This window comes from Molossus molossus, unplaced genomic scaffold, assembly GCF_014108415.1.
Source record: "Molossus molossus isolate mMolMol1 unplaced genomic scaffold, mMolMol1.p scaffold_m16_p_7, whole genome shotgun sequence".
Classification (NCBI taxonomy): domain Eukaryota; kingdom Metazoa; phylum Chordata; class Mammalia; order Chiroptera; family Molossidae; genus Molossus; species Molossus molossus.
This window is the reverse complement of record NW_023425401.1, coordinates 20,917,717-20,934,743: the sequence shown is the minus strand read 5'-3', so window position 1 is coordinate 20,934,743 and position 17,027 is coordinate 20,917,717. Positions and strand designations below refer to the sequence as shown.

The window sequence follows — 17,027 nt, the reverse complement described above, 5'->3', positions numbered from 1 at the left end:
CCATATGACAACAATACCTATACAGGTTCTAGTGAGGCAAAGGATCCATACAAAGGAAAGAAGTCATCTTTAATATGTTATTTAATCTTAACAAAAATGTCTGGGGAAAACTTGAATTTAATTACCAACAAAAGAAAACTGATAAAGACCTATCAAATTAAAAGGAAAAGCACAGCCAGTGTGGCTCAGTGGTTGAGCACCGACCCAAGTACCAAAAGGCCACCAGCTCGATTCCCAGTCAGAGCACATGCCCAGGTTGAGGGCCCAATCTCCAGTAGGTAGGGGGGCATGCAGGAGGCGGCCAGTCGATGTCCTCTGTCATCAAGATTTCTCTCTCTCTCCCTCTCTGTCAAAAATCAATAAAGAAAAAAACTAATTTGCTGAATTCAGTGCTCTACAATTATACTCAACTAGATTCTACTCAAAAGAAATAAAATATTGGTGTAAAAAAAATCTATAGCAAAACATACTTGCTCTCTAAACAATCCTACATATTTTAAACTGTCACACATGTAACAAGGCAGATCTTCAGGGAGCTGCAGTAACATGTGCACCACAGCCAGCAAGGACGGCAAACAGGTTTCCTCTTACATCAGAACTGATTTTCTGATTAAGTATCTTCTAAGTGGCAACTGTGATGACAACCAAGTACATAATAATGATAAATACAGATATGGCCTCTATCTTTATTAGGAAAAGATGCATCAAGTGAGTAAACACAACAACCAGATTCTCTTCTTTTTTTTTTTTTTCCTCATTCGAGGACATTTTTCCATTTTGTACAGACAGAGTGGGAGGGAGAGAGAGGAAGAGGAAGAGAGAGAGAGGGAAACATCGATGTGAAAGGGACACATCGAGTGGCTGCCACCCGCACGACCAACCAGGGCCGGGGACAAACTGCAACTGAGGTACATGCCCTTAGCGGGAACCGAACCCGGGTCTCTCCGGACCGCAGGCAGACGCTCTAACCGCTGAGCCAAACTGGCCAGGGCCAGATTCTCTTTTTAAAATATGGTAAATGCTATAAAGGAAAACAATTGGGTAATGACCTATAGTAACGAGTAATTATGGGGAAGTTTTAAATTGGGTAGTCAGAGGAGGCATTTCTAAGGAAGTGAGATATGAGGGATGAATACAATTTAGCCAAAAGAATAAAGAAAATCATTTTGAACATGGTTAGGGGGTGGGGTATGAGACAGCCCTATGGTGGGGAGAAAATGGCATTTATGGAGAAAAAGCCAGTATGGCTGGATATAGTGACTGTACAACATGAAAGCCAGAAAGGTAAACAAAGCCACGCACAGGCCTTGTTGGCTTCTGAAAGGACTTCAGATTTGAAAAATCTGTTGGATGGTCATACCATTTAATGGGATGGAGAAAATACTGAAAGGCAGACAGGATATGGAGGCAAGAATAAGATTTCCATTTTGGACATTTAAAGTTTAAAAGGGCTGCTATAAGTCAATGAAATAGTAATTTCAGTGGGCAGTTGGTCAGAGTAGCCTGGCACTCAGAAGGAGAGTCTGGACTAAAGACATAAATCTGGAAGATATTAACATTTGGCTTGTGTTTAAAGCCTAAAGGATGGATGAGCAAGAAGAAGGCCCAGGCTTAAAGAACTTGGATATTTAAAAGTTAAGTAGAAGAGGAGTTAAGGCATATAAAGATTACTAAAATAAGAGACCAAATGAAGAGAAAAATCAGAAAAAGCAATGACATAAAACTTCAGACAGACAGCTTCAAGAAGGAAAAGACAGCCAACCATGTGAAATGCTGCTGAGACCCTGCCTAACAGTGGCTGTCTGGAGTACCAGGTAGACAAAGTTTCTGATGTCAAATAGATAATCAGCATAAATGAGTGCTACAACAGATTAGTAACATCCTCCTTTAGTGGTAGAGGTGAATGTAGTGATAGACATTCCAGGTATTTACCATCCTTGAAAATGACTAGCCCAAATAACTGGTCTTAATAATATATAATTTATTAGACTCTTCCCTTCAAAACTAAGTAGTTTCTATTCACTTCCAAGTATCATTACTCTAGCTGAGAAGTATACTGAACTCAAGTTAGATAGATATTAGGAAATTGTGTGGTATTGCTTAAATAGCATAGACGCATAAAGAACACCTCTGAGCTCTTGTTTTGCAGGATGGCAGACTGGTGAGATCATAACTCACGTTTTTAGAAATAATGGAAACTTTCATTTTATCCATTCAACCATATAAGGTCTTATGCAACTAGCATTTCTCAATAACAACCAGCAGCCACAGCCAAAATATTATTCCTTTGCATCTCCACACAGAATTTTTATCCAAAGGTTTATAGCCAGGGAATAAAAAATCCAACACTACTATTCTCATATGACTTATTAATTTTCCAATCACAAGAAGCAAAATCTCAGCTACCCAGTTTGTTTTTACATTTCTATCCAGAAGTTATTTTTTTTTATTTTCATTTTTTTTATCCTCACCCGAGGACATTTTCTCATTTTTTTTGTTCAGGTAGAGTGGGAGGGAGAGAGAGGAACAGAGAGAGAGAGAAACATCGATGTGAAAGGAACACATTGAGTGGCTGCCACCGCACGACCGACCAGGGCCGGGGACAAACTGCAACCGAGGTACGCGCCCCTAGTGGGAACCGAACCCGGGTCTCTCAGGACTGGAGGCCGACGCTCTAACCGCTGAGCCAAACCGGCCAGGGCAGAAGTTATTTTTTTTAATTGAATGGTTTTGTTTTTTCCCCTAAACTAAGGATGTTTTATTGATTTTAAAGAGAGAGGAAGGGAGAGAGAGAGAGAAACATCAATTGGTTGCCTCCCATACATGCCCTGACCAGGGATGAAACCTGCAACCTAGGTATGTGCCCTGACAGGGAGTCAAACCACAACCTTTTGGTATAGGAGACAACACTAACCTACTGAGCCACCTGGCCAGGGCCAGAACTGTTCATTTTAATTGGCCCAATCTAATTAGCCTAAATTTATAGGTAAAGCAATATTAAAGAAAATTTAAAATATCTTGCTATAACCAAAAATTCAAGTACCTAACTCTAAGTCAGGAAGTTCTCAATGTGTTCTCCAGGGACCTCTGAGGGATCAGGGGGAGATGAGCATACAGTAATATTTTCAAAAAGAAACAAGATGTGATGATATCATTCAACTAATGGAATTAGTTGTGTATTCTTGCACTTCAAAATTTCTTAGTTTTAATTTATAATACAGTAAATATTGATAGATAAAACCCACATAAAAAAAGCTCCTTGGGGTCCTCGATAATTTTTAAGAGTGTAATAGGGTCCTGAGACCAAAACTTTTGAGAAATACAACTCTAAGTTTCTTTATAGCCACTTATTTGGTATAAATTTAAGCTTACCCTGACAAAGTATCGCATGGTCTTGTTCTGGAAATCTCCAGGAGGTAGCAATAAATATAATAAGACCTCACACAAATCCCTTAGGAATCCTAGAAATAAAAAAGGTAGTTATAATAACATTAGAAAATATGAAATCTCCACCTAGTCTTGATATCAAACATATAAATAAAGGTAGAAATAAGCAGTTTCCTGATTATACTGACTTATTATTTTAGTAATTAATTAGTACATAACAGTATTCATTAAATATTCCTTGGTTCTTCTCCAAGTAGTAACTACTCATTAATCAAACTGATATTTTTTTATTCTGCTCAATTACATCGCACTTTATGAAATTGTAAGAAACTTCAATTACAGAAATGCCCCCACAACAACTTCAGTTGTACCATGTATTCTGTACTCTACCACACTAATTATGTTTGTATACTTAAAAATTATTTGCACACTTAAAAAATATACCTGTAATTCTTCTTTAAAGAAAGAATCTCTACTATTTTGGGGGGGAGTAATAACAAAAGAAGTAAGAGTATGCTCTTCTAATTTACTGATTTATGAGGGCTTGGTTTACATAAAAGTACCGCGCATCATTTTATCTATTTCTTACATTCAGTTATTTCATATCAGTGCCAATAAAATAGCAATTAAAAGTTAAATTGGCCCTGGGTGGTTTGACTCAGCAATTAGAGGGTCAGCCCACAGAATGAAGGACCACAGGTTTGATCCCCAGCCCCAGTCAGAGTCATGCGGTAGGCAACCAAACGATGTATCTCTCTCTCACATTGATGTTTTTCTCTCTCTCTTTCTCTCCCTCCCTCCCTTCTACTCCATCTAAAAAAAAAAAAAAAAAATCATTGGAAAAATACCCTCAGGTGAGAATTAACAATAAATAAATAAACAGCACAATAAACATTTAAAAAAAAGAAAAAAGAGGAAAGAAATAAAAATGTTAAGCATTATAAAAATCAAAGAAAACAATTTCCACAACTAGAAATGCTTCTCTGTACTTGTTCATATGCTGACACTTCACAGGAATATAATTACATAGCAGATACTGTTAATCAATGAATATGTCAAGTAGGAAAGACTCTTAGTCATTGCAAATCTAGAAAAAAAACAACATTCTCAGCTAAAACTTATAGGGTCTAATTTCCCACAAAGGAAATGAGTTCATTCAACTCTAAAAATTTTATTTGAAATTTTTATAAGCATTAGCTTAGAAAATATTTTAGGGTAACACATATATTCTTAAAGTAGAAATAATATATTCAAGGTAAAGATAAATTACTATAGATCAAAAAGTAAATTTATAATTATAAAACGTTTATGCTTGTTATATTTTATAAGAAGACAAGAGAGGTAATCTTTAATATCATCTTTAACTTTTAAAGAAAGCCTTTAAAACAAAACCAAGTTTGGAAACTACTTTTAAGAACTAAAAAATAAAATAAAGTGTATAGTAACAGTCTCTTCACCATACCACCTGCCCTGTAAGAATAATTTCACCCTTATATTTGTGTTCACTGATTCTGCTCACTCATCTCTGACCAATTTGAACAGTTACTGTTCTCAAAAGAATGAAATTGAAAACAAAACCTTCTTCATCTTTGGGAGAAGTACACACTAGATCACGGCAAACATCCTTCTCCATTTCAACTTCAACTTCAAAGAAGGTATCTACAAGATCTTCTGCTGTACCTGCACAAGGAAAGAAACAATTCAAGATATACCGAATGATAAAAAAACACAGATTTTAAAATCGCAATTTTCAGGAATAAATATATTACCTGTTACTTGATCATCTTTCTCTGTTATCTTCTGTTGAGCCTTTCTAAATACTCGTAGGTGTGTGCCAAAATCATCCACAATGCGTGTTGTAAAATAAGGTTGCCAGTCTATTTCTTTTGACCTTATAAAAAACACATTACATAAAAGCATTATGTAAATGCTTTTTAATAAAAATAAATAAATTCATTTTTGTGACTACTAAAAGACAACATCATTATCAGAGACTGAATTTATTTATACTGAAGTTTTATTCATTTAGTTACTATTACATCTTAGCAATCCCTTTCACAAGACCCAAGTTGTATCAAATCTATTTGACTAAGACTTTAAGCAATATTAAGTATTTTATGTGCTAAAGCTTAAAGGTTAGAATACGGAGAAAAAAATAACAATTTTTTTCCAATTAAATCTGAAATGAATCTAACAGGTATATCATGCAATTTCTCGCCCAGACATAAGAATATATTAGAAATTCAGATGTTTTTACTTGCTTTTCAAAGAGCAGACTGACAGTTGTCATAGGGTGGGGGGAGGGATTAGGGGGCTAGGTAAAAATGGTGAAGAGATTAAGCAAAATACATAAATAAATAATATACATATGACATATAGACACAGAAAGCAGTACAATGATAACCAGAGGGAAAGAGGGATTGCGAGGCTAGGTAAAAAATAGTGAAGAGATTAAGCTAAATAAATAAATAAATAAATAAATAAATAAATAAATAAATAAAAGATATGTAACAGGCTAGGTAAAAAATAGTGAAGAGATTAAGCTAAATAAATAAATAAAAAGATGTATAACATATAGACACAGAAATCAGTATGACGATAACCAGAGGGAAAAGGGATTGGAGGGAGGTGGAAGTGTGTAAAGGGAGGATACATGGTGGTGGAAAGAGACTTGACTTTGGGTGGTGAGCGCACATTGCAGTATGCAGATGATGTTTTATTGAGTTGTACACTTGAAACCTGTATGTTTTATTAACCAGTCACCCCATTAAATTCAATTTTTTAAAAAAGAGCATTTGTAATATATTTTGATTCTTTTTCAACCTTTCCTGAATTCTCCACATTCTTCCTTTTAGTTATACAGGACAAATCTAAAATACTATCTTTGGTATAAGCCTGATTGGTTTCTGATTGCATATACTTGCACTTAAAAACTTGAGTGTTCAAAATAACACAAAAATGGACTATAACAGATGGCTGTTTTCAAATAAATATGTAAGTTATTAACACTCATATACTAATTTTTAAAAAATATATAGAACTATTATTTTGTTATACACATGGAAAGAAACTGTAAATTAACATTAAAGGGTAATTTGAACTCAGGAATCTGAGAAGGGTTTAACTTTAGACTATAATAGCCACTTATATAAGCATGTTCTAAACTTGGTAATAATATTCAGCTTCAAAATAAAAACGTTTTTAAACCTAGCAATCTCTAGTCTCTTTCTATTTATTTATATATATTTTAAACAAGGTTTTTTTAAAAATTAATTTATTTTGGTTACAGATGTGTCTCCTTTTCCCCCCATTGACACCCTCCTCCCAATCCCACCCTCCTCCAATAGTATTGTTGTCTATGTCCATTGGTTACCCATACATGCATATGTTCTTTGCCTTATCTCTTCCTTCCCCCAGCCGCCTCCTCTGAGGTTTGTCAGTTGGATCCCTACTTCTATGTTCCTGGGTCTATTTTGTTCATCGCCTTATTTTGGTCATTATATTCCATAAATGAGATCATGTGATACTTGTCTTTCTCTGACTAGCTTATTTAGATTAGCACAATACTCTCCAGGTCCCTCCGTGTCCTCTCAAAGGATAAGAGATCTCTCTTTCTTACAGCTGCATAGTATTCCATTGTGTATATGTACCACAGCTTTTTTATCCACTCATCTATTAATGGACACTTGAGCTGATTCCAGATCTTAGCAATTGTAAATAGTGCTGCTATGAATATAGGGGTCTTTCTGGTTGGTGTTTCAGGCTTCTTAGGATATATTCCAAGCCCTGGCTGGTTTGGCTCAGCGGTTAGAGTATCGGCCTACAGTCCAGAGAGACCTGGGTTCAGTTCCCACTAAGGGCACGTACTTCAGTTGCAGTTTGTCCCCGGCCCTGGTTGGGTTGCGTAGGTGGCAGTCACTCGATGTGTCCCTTTCACGTTGATGTTTTCTCCCCCCCCTAACTCTATCTGAACAAAAAAATGGAAAAATGTCCTCGTGTGAGGATAAAAAAAAGATATATTCCTAGAAGTGGGATCTCTGTGTCAAATGGCAGTTCCATTTTTAATTTTTTGAGGAATAACAATATTGTTTTCCATAATTGCTACACCAGTCTGCATTCCCACCAGCAGTGTACTAGAGTCCCCTTTTCTCCACACCCTTGACAGCACTTGTTTGATTTGTTGATGGCAGCCATTCTGGTAGGTGTGAGGTAATACCTCAGAGTCGTTTTAATTTGCATCTCTCTGATGATTAGTGATATTGAGCATGTTTTCATATGTCTCTTGGCCATTTGTATGTACTGTTTGAAGAGGCGTCTATTTAGGTCCTCTGCCCATTTTTTTATTGAATTCTTTGTCTTTCTTTTGTTGAGTTGTATGAGTACTGTACATATTTTGGAAATTAACCCCTTATCTGATGTATTGTTGGCAGTTATGATCTCCCATATATAGTGGGTTCTCTTTCCATTGTGATGCTTGTTTCATCGTCATCTGTTCTACTCTCTTCCTTTCGGTTCTACACACTCAAATGCCTATTTCAAACTCAAATATGCCTTTTCTTATCTCAGTGCCTCTGGACAGACTATTTCTTCTTCCAAGTTTGCTCACCCCTGCCCACTTTCCACAAATCACCCTTCTCTCCCCACCCCCCAATTCACTTGACAATTTCCACTTATACTTTAGGGTTCATCTAAAACATCAATTCCACACATAAGCCCTTGTTGACCCTCTCACTCTGCCTTATTCCTTCAGGCCAGGTCTGGATCTCTGGTTTTATATTCTCATAGCATCAAATTATTCACTTTTTATAGCACTTACAACCTGCAGTTAAATAATTCAATTATTAGAAATGAATTCAATTACTGAGACAAAAATCTCAGGAAGTCAGGGATTTTGTTTTATTCTGTGTTCGCTTTATTCACAGTGGTATCCCCAGTGGCTAAATAATGTGTTGAACATTGGGAGACACTCAATACATATTGATTTATTGATTCCTCTTCCAGGGTCCAAGCATTGCTAACAAGTGCTTGAAAAAGGCTCACATGAGACACATATAACAGTTGCTTCTTTACTCCTTAAAGTTCTGAAATAGAATATAAACTGAGCTGGGGTTTTTTTCCCCTCTCTAAACCCCAAAGCTACTTAATGCTAACACCTAAAAAGGTTAATGAATGTATCAAATATGTGGGCTGAGACTGAGATGATATAAATTGCTTCACTGGTTCTATCTGTTCTAAGCAGTGTATAGCTTACCAACACACACACACACACCCGCCAAAATCAACCAACTATTTCTATAAAAAGCACTAGACTAGTATACACATGCACACACATACACACCCCTAATTAAAGTAAAATTCATTTCATTAGTTGTGAAATTCAGCAAGTCACATCACTTCCCAGGGTTTGTTTTCTCTAAGGCCACTTACAGTTTTAAGAGTATATGACTATATTAATAGCCCCCCCCCACCCCGCACACACAAACATAAAACATGGAAACCTGATAACTGTTACGTATTTGTAAATCAAAATATTTGATCTAAAAAGGAAGTTATGAATATATTTCAAGTTAAATCATATAAATCTTTCAACCTAAGGCTAAGACCTTTTTTTGACTAAAGTTTTGCTTAGTAATATTAATGAAGCCTTTGTAAAGAATAAATCATTCCCACACTTTGAAAGTTATGCTTTTCAGGTTCTTTTAAATGGCATGACAACTAAAGATATTTGTGAACAAATATGAAGAGTCCTTCAAAACTTTTCACCAATATTTCAGAGTTGTCTTCTACATACCTAATTCAACTACAATCTACCTAGCAACTAGCTATGAGTAAAATTCCAAAACAAGTGACTTCGTTTTCATAGGAACAACCTTGCCACACTCCTATTTCTTCCATCTACATTAGAATAAATTAAATTATGTGATTATAATTAAAAGTATAACTGGGAAACAAATACAACTTTATTTTTTAACACACGTAATTATCTTTCTCCTCTAAATCACAAATGTTCAGCTCCCACCACAGATCAATTGTACCAGATTTTCTAGGGGCAGGGCCCAGGAATCACACAACTGATCTTAAAACTCAAAAGATGGGAACAGAAGTGGACAGAAGTACTAGAGAGGGGTCTATAAGCCTAGCTTTATTGCTAGGGGCATAAGTTGGTATATTTTACAAAGGAAATGGAAAATAATGGCTAACTAAATGTAAGTTAAAAGAATTTCTACTATAGTAGTACAGAATTGGTGCCATTCCAAAAATAGTTTAAAATTTCACTGACAATAACCATACATAGAAATAAGTAGAGGTTAAGTAATGTATTGTAATTTAAATAGTATTAAAGAATAAGTAGTATTTAAATTGGGAAAGAAACAATATAGGGATGAGCAAAAGGGATGAAATGAACATGTATATGCAGAAGTCATCATGTACACTCGCCTGACTAGAGAAGTGGGCGACTGTTTGGCAGTAAGGGCAATCTTCATGTTCTTGGCAGAATACTTTCCTAAAAAAGGTCCTTTATGTCAAAATGTTAAAGTAAAAACTAATTTTCCCATTGAAATAATCCTATAGTAAATGAATGTTCCTGATGCCACATTATTTTTTCACAGAAATTACTATTAAGACCTTATGTAAAAATAGTTAAGAATGTCACAGCATACTATTTTGTGTGTGTGTGTGTATACAGACACACATATACACACATATATAAAGGTGTTTTTAAAGATACATTAATCAATAAAGGGCAATATAATAACCAATCACATAAAATTAAAATAATATGTACAAATTTCCCAAATAAGGGGTTTTTTTAATGTAGAAAAATCAGATATTTAAGAAAAAAAAACACATTAGCCCAGCTGGTGTGGCTCAGTGGATTGAACATTGTGCCATGGACTAAGAGGTCCTAATTCGATTCCCAGTCAGGGCATGTGCCTGGGTTGCAGGCTCAATTCCCAGTGCAGGGCGTGCAGGAGGCAGCCGTCAATGTTTCTTACGTCGATGTTTCTATGTCTCCCTCTCTCTCTAAAAAAATCAATAAAAACATATTTAATAAAAACAAAAACATCAGTGTTGTAAAATTCGTACTTTTTCTGGGTAGGTTTTGACAAGCATCTTTACGGAGATTTTGAGAAAAGTTTTATTCCACTAGATGACTTTTTGATCAACTGACCCACAGACTTTTTATTGAAAGCACTGGCCTATGTGTGAAAGAAGAAATCCCTTCTTCTTTGAGCCACTGAATCCAGCAGTAACTTCCCCCTCATAATTCACTATTAGAAAAGATGTACTCTTTAAAATACATAAAACTTTCCTTGTTTCCATCCTTCTAGAGGTCTTGTTACAGTGTCAAAAGCATCAACCTAAAATTGAATTTGAGTTCAATTTTAAAGGCAAAGAATTATAAACTTCCTCCTAAATCATTAAAAGAATTCCTTCTTCCGACCTCAATTCACTCATAAATACTACATGTTACAACTCTCTAGAGTACTTTTGTTTCCCTTTTAAAATCTATAAAGATTTAGTTATAAGGACTGAATATAAACTGTTTTTTTTTTCACAACACTTTTTAACTTACATTAAATTTACTATCACTCTCTACCATAGTCCTCAAAAATATATGGAGCCCTGGCTGGTTTGGCTCAGCAGTTAGAGTGTTGGCCTGCAGTCCAGAGAGACCCAGGTTCGATTCCCGCTAAGGGCATGTACCTCGGCCCTGGTTGGGTCATGTGGGTGGCAACCACTTGATGTGTCCCTTTCACGTCGATGTTTCTCTCTCTCTCTCTCTCTCTCTCTCTCTCTCTCTCTCTCTCTTCCTCCCTCTCCCTCCCACTCTATCTTAACAAAAAAATGGAAAAATGTCCTCGTGTGAAGATAAAATATATATATGGAGAATTCCTATTTTATTGGAGCTAGATTAGAAACCACACAAGGAAACAGGCTCATTACTTCAAGGTTACAAATCAGCCTGCTCCCTTCCTGGGCTGCATCCCTTCCCAGTTGTGTGCCAACTGGTGGAGCCAAACATGCACATCTCTTTCCTAACTTCATGTTCAGTGATTTCATGCCAACAGCTTAAAATCAACCATGGTGGGACTATTCACACCTCACAAAACTTACAGACTCATAACACTATAAATTATTGTGTTTTTACCATTCTATGAAGAATAGCAGTAGTTTGTATCATCATAAAATGTTTTGAAGTTTCATCAACTCAAGATTTTTAACCATCAAGAAAAGATTACTGTAAGTATAGCACAGGAAATAGAGCCAGTAATATTGTAATAACTATATATGGTACAAACTGGGTAACAGAAATATCAGGGAGAACACTTTGTAAAGTATATTTATATTTTTTCTACATAAACCCACCAAAGCCATGTTGCCATAAAAATAAGTTCATAGGAGTGGAAAAAGTTTTGTTGTACCCATGACAATGAGTTTTGGAACTCCTTTCCAATTATGCATTCAAATCACATAGTTACATGTCATCAAACTTAGTTTTAGTAATATATCAGCTGAAAATTTGATCAGGTCGCCTTCAATTCTGTTGAAATTAAGGAACGGAAAACCACCTGATTTCCAACTGGATTTGTTATAGAGGCATTAATAATACCCATTATTCTTTACTTTTAGGAAACTTGGTGAATATGATATATTCAGAAATAATTGGAAAACAGAAATATTAATTTTAAAATACTTTTGTCAATTCAATCCTTTTCATAAAGTGCTTTTATTTCTTCTCTAAAAAATAAAAGATTAGTCTACTATGTCTTTATGTTTGAGGTGAATTATCCTATCTGACCAGGTAGAAATGTAATAAAAGATTTAGATAAACATTATCATCCTACTCTAAGATCTCCTACTAATAAAATAGACCAGAGGAGTACTTAATCCCATAGCAAATTAAATCTAATTATCAACCCTATACACTATAAAAAATAACTCTAAATGGTATTCAAAATGTAGGGTGTGACAGAGTAGGTGAGTGGGTGTTTTAAGGAGGAGGTATGATTAAAAAAACAAATCGCCCTGGCCGGGTTGGCTCAGCAGTTAGAGCGTCGGCCCCCGGACCAGAGAGTCTGAGTTTGGTTCCCGCTAAGGGCACGTACTTAGGTTACAGTTTGTCCCCGGTCCCTGATGGGGTTGTGTTGGTGGCAACCATCGATGTGTCTCTCTCACATTGAGGTTTCTCTCTCTCTCTCTTCCTCCCTCCCGCTCTATCTGAAGATAAATGCAAAAATGTCTTCGGGTGAGGATAAAAAAAATCAAGATTAGTACTAACCTGACCTGGGAATCTTCAGTATGTGAGAACTGAAAGGGATCTGAAATAATTACCATAAACCCCTATAAGTACAGAGCTAGAACTTAATTTGCTTAATCTAGATCACATAGTGAGATTAAAACTGGTTAAAAAGAAATCAGGGTTCCTAATTTTCAATTCAGTGTTTTCCCTACTACATCTTAACAACATGAAACCTCCTGACTTATAAAAGTTATCTTAAAAAACAGTGGAAATGGAGAAAATTTTAGACATGCAGTTTTATATTACCATATTAAAGAAATGTACTTATTAAACTACGACACCACATAGGAAGTCTAGTTCTGTATCCTAATGCTTCAAAGAAGTCAAATATCCAGATGTTCTAAAGGACTTGGACCTCAGGACATAATGAACAACTTGGGTAGAGGAGTACACAAAAAGCAACTTGCCTACTTTAGGAGTTTAGTATAAAGAACACAGAGTTTGCCCTGGCCGGTTTGGCTCAGCGGTTGGAGCGTCGGCCTGCGGTACAGAGAGACCCGGGTTTGGTTCCCGCTAAGGGCATGTACCTCGGTTGCAGCTTGTCCCCGGCCCTGGTTGGTCGTGCGGGTGGCAGCCACTCGATGTGTCCCTTCACGTCGATGTTTCTCTCTCTCTCTCTCTTCCTCTCTCTCCCTCCCGCTCTATCTGAACAAAAAATGGAAAAATGTCCTCGGGTGAGGATAAAAAAAAAAAGAACACAGAGTTTGCCCTGGCCGGTTTGACTCAGCGGTTGGAGAGTCCCAGGTTCGGTTACCACTAGGGGCACGGACAATGAATGAATGAATGAATGAACGAACAAACGAACGAACACAGAACTTAAGGCTATACTCAAGATACAGGAAAGGGAAAAAATAACCTGGGCTAAGTGTGTACCCTCTTCGGTAAAATGTTAAATACAGTATTAAAAACTTAAATTCATGCTGTTAACTATTTTAACAAATAATATTTGTAGTAAATTTTTCTTGATAAATGAAACGCTCCTATGCCTAACAGTGAAATAATATTAAAATTTTGTGGAAAAAAATTAATATGAAAGTCATAAATGAGAACTTATTTAACAAAAATTTATAAAGTATTCACTATTCCATCATGTACAAAAACTATATTAAGCATTAATTTCAAGATCACTTCCCAAAGAAACAGAAACAGAGGCAATCTATACCAAACATGTTATCTATAGTTGAAAAAAAATAATTCTTATATTTATGGGTTCATAGAACATAAAAAGCAGAGAAACAGAAACATGAATTTATTTTTAAAAAGTCATCCTGGATATATCTATTGCTAATTACAAAATGTTTCTAAAACATGCCCATTTTGTAAAATGTAATTTCCTTCTTTAGATTTTCTGCATCAGTTATACTCAGTCATAAATCCACAATCCAAAGATCACGATTAATATTTTAGTGTACCTCCTTTTAGTCTCTTTGTTATGTTTACACTGTTACAACATTTTATACAGCTAAATTCATACAGTATACACTATTTTATTTTTATTCTAATATATTTCCTATTTGTTTAATAATGCTTCTTAAATGTTTTAATGGCTACAAAATTATCTATCCCAGAGGTCAGCAAACTTTTTCTCTAAAGAGCCAAACAGCAACTATTTTAGGCTTTGCAGGCCACATCATCTCGGTCACAACAGTCAATTCTGCCATTACAGTACAAAAACAGCCATGGACAAATGGCAAACAAATGAGCATGACTGTCCAAGAAAACTATTTACAAAAACAGGCAGCAGTACACTCACTAATTAAATGACAAATAATTTTAAAATGGGAGAAAGTGACCTAAAGTAGATATAGGTCATCTGAACAGACATTCTCTAAAGAAGATATACAAATGATTAATAAGCACATGAAAAGATGCTCAATACCATTAGCTATAAGGGAAATACGAATAAAAACCATAATGAAATGCCACTTTACACCCATTAGGAAGGCTAAAATAAAAGAGACAGATAATAACAAGTGTAGAGGAGGATATGGAGAATTTGAAATCCTCATACACTGTTGGTGGGAATATAACACACTTTGCAAAACAGTTTTCAGTTCCTCAAAAGGTTAAACAGTTGCCACATTACCCAGAAATTCCACTCATAGGTATACAAACAAGAGAAATGAAAACATGTAAGTCCACACAAAAATGGGTGCACAAATGCTCACAGCAGCATTCTTCATAGTATCCAAATGGTAGAAACAACCCAAATGCCCACCAAGTGATGAGCAAATAAACAAAATATGGTAGACCCATACAATGAACTGTCATTTTTATGAATAACTACTGATATATGTTACAATATGGATAAACCTTGAAAACATTATGCTAAGTGAAATAAGACAACACAAAAGACCAAATATTGTACTACTGCATTCATATAAAATGTCCAGAATATGCAAATCCATATAGATAAAATGTAGGTAAGCAGTTGCCTACAGCTAGAAATTTTGGAGAAATGGGGGAGTTATTGATAGTGAATATAGGTCATTAAAATGATCTTAAATTGTGATGAAGGTTGAACTCTGTGAATATATTAAAAGCTACTGACTTTAAGAAGGTGAACTGTATGGTATGTGAATTATATATACAGTTGACCCTTGAACAACAGAGGTCTGAACTGCCTGGGTCCACTCACATGGAGATGTTTTTTCAATAAATACGCTGTTGGCCCTCCATATCCCTGGGTTTCGAAATGAGGATTCAGAGGACCAAATATATGCATTGTTCTATGCCATTTTATATAAGGGACTTTGGTATAGTGGTTAGAGCATCCGTGGACTTTGGTATCTGTCTGGGGGTCCTAGAAAAAAAATCCCCACAGATACCAAGAAAAGACTGTAGTTAAGTTTCGAGGGAGCCAAAAGTTACATGCAGATTTTTTTCACTGTGCAGAGGGTCACACTCCTAACCCTTACATTGTTCAAGGGTCAACTGTACAATTAACAATTTACATATTCTGTAGATATAAAAACATTAACTTGCCCTGGCCAATTTTGCTCAGTGGTTAGAGCATCAGCCTGCAGATCAAAGAGTTGCGGTTTCGATTCCAGTCAGGGGAATGTAATTCGGTTACAGTTCAGTTCCAGCCCTGGTCAGGGTCCTGTGCAAGACAACCAACAGATGTTTCTTTCTTTCTCTCTCCCTCCCTCTCTATTTGAAGATAAATGGAGAAGAATCCTCAGGTGAAGATTTTAAAAGAAACATTAACTTATTTCACCTTCTTTTAAATATTTAGATGGTTCTTAATGTTTGCTCTACTATAGTAAATATGACAATAATCATCTTTCCATTTAATATTAGATTTGAGCTATTTTCAAGTGGCAAAGAATATAAAAGGCAAAAGACTAAAACTTTACTGTTGCAAATGTCTATTTAAATTATGCTTACCTTTTGAACAAGTTTAGGAACATAGGCCCTATTATTTCTAGGCAAAAGGTGGTAAAAAAAACAAACAAACAAAAAACAGTAAAACTTTCAGAATATACCCTATGCCATTCCAGAAACAATGATATGATTACTACCATAACTAGGAATCTTGGGACCTATCCATACCTCTTCACCCCCAGGATGGAAAACCCTTTAGTGACCTGAGAACTTACTTCTTTCTGCTAATCTTGGGGTTAAGGGGAATAAAAAAGGAGGACATTAGTAACCACTTTTCACTCTGTCGAGCAACAGGATTCCCTGCTCTTATATCTCTTTACATTTTCTACCGTCTAACCTTATCCCCCTCACAGAATTTTGCTCGGACTAGTTCTCTTTTCTTTCTTTCTTTTTTTTTATCCTCACCCAAGGACATTTTTCCATTTTTTTGTTCATATAGAGTGGGAGGAAGAGAGAGAAAAACATCGATGTGAAAGGGACACATTGAGTGACTGCCACCCGCACGACCCCAACTGGGGCTGGGGACAAACTGCAACCAAGGTATGTACCCTTAGTGGGAACCGAACCCGGGTCTCTCTGGACCACAGGCGGATGCTCTAACCGGTCAGGGATAGTTCTCTTTTCTAACATGTCCTTTATCTCTCTCACTATCTCAATATACTCCTTTTTTTCCTTTAATCCTTACCAGAGGATATTTTTCCATTGATTTTCAGATAGAGTGGGAGGCAGAGAGAGAGAGAAACATCCATGTGAGAGAGAGACATCGACTGGCTGCCTCCCACAGGACGCCAACCAGGGCCTGGTCCAGGGAATCGAAGTACAACTGAGGTACATGCCCCTGACCGAAATCGAACCCACAGCTCTTTGGTCTGGAGGCCGATGCTCTAACCGCTGAGCCAAACCAGCCAGGACTCAATATATCCATTCTTAAGAACAGTTTGTCCTC

General features: G+C 36.1%; 1 protein-coding gene across 5 annotated transcripts in view; it reads right to left on the bottom strand.

Moving 5' to 3' along the window:
* The window catches only part of SNX13 (sorting nexin 13), a 121,362-nt gene that overhangs the window by 56,668 nt on the left and 47,667 nt on the right, over positions 1 to 17,027 (bottom strand). For all 5 annotated transcript variants that reach the window (XM_036246212.1, XM_036246214.1, XM_036246216.1 and 2 more), the window contains exons 6-8: positions 5,157 to 5,278; positions 4,966 to 5,067; positions 3,373 to 3,461 (exon numbers count right to left, since the gene is read on the bottom strand). In XM_036246212.1, the coding sequence (XP_036102105.1) occupies positions 3,373 to 3,461; positions 4,966 to 5,067; positions 5,157 to 5,278 (313 nt within the window). The remainder of the gene's footprint in view (positions 1 to 3,372; positions 3,462 to 4,965; positions 5,068 to 5,156; positions 5,279 to 17,027) is intronic.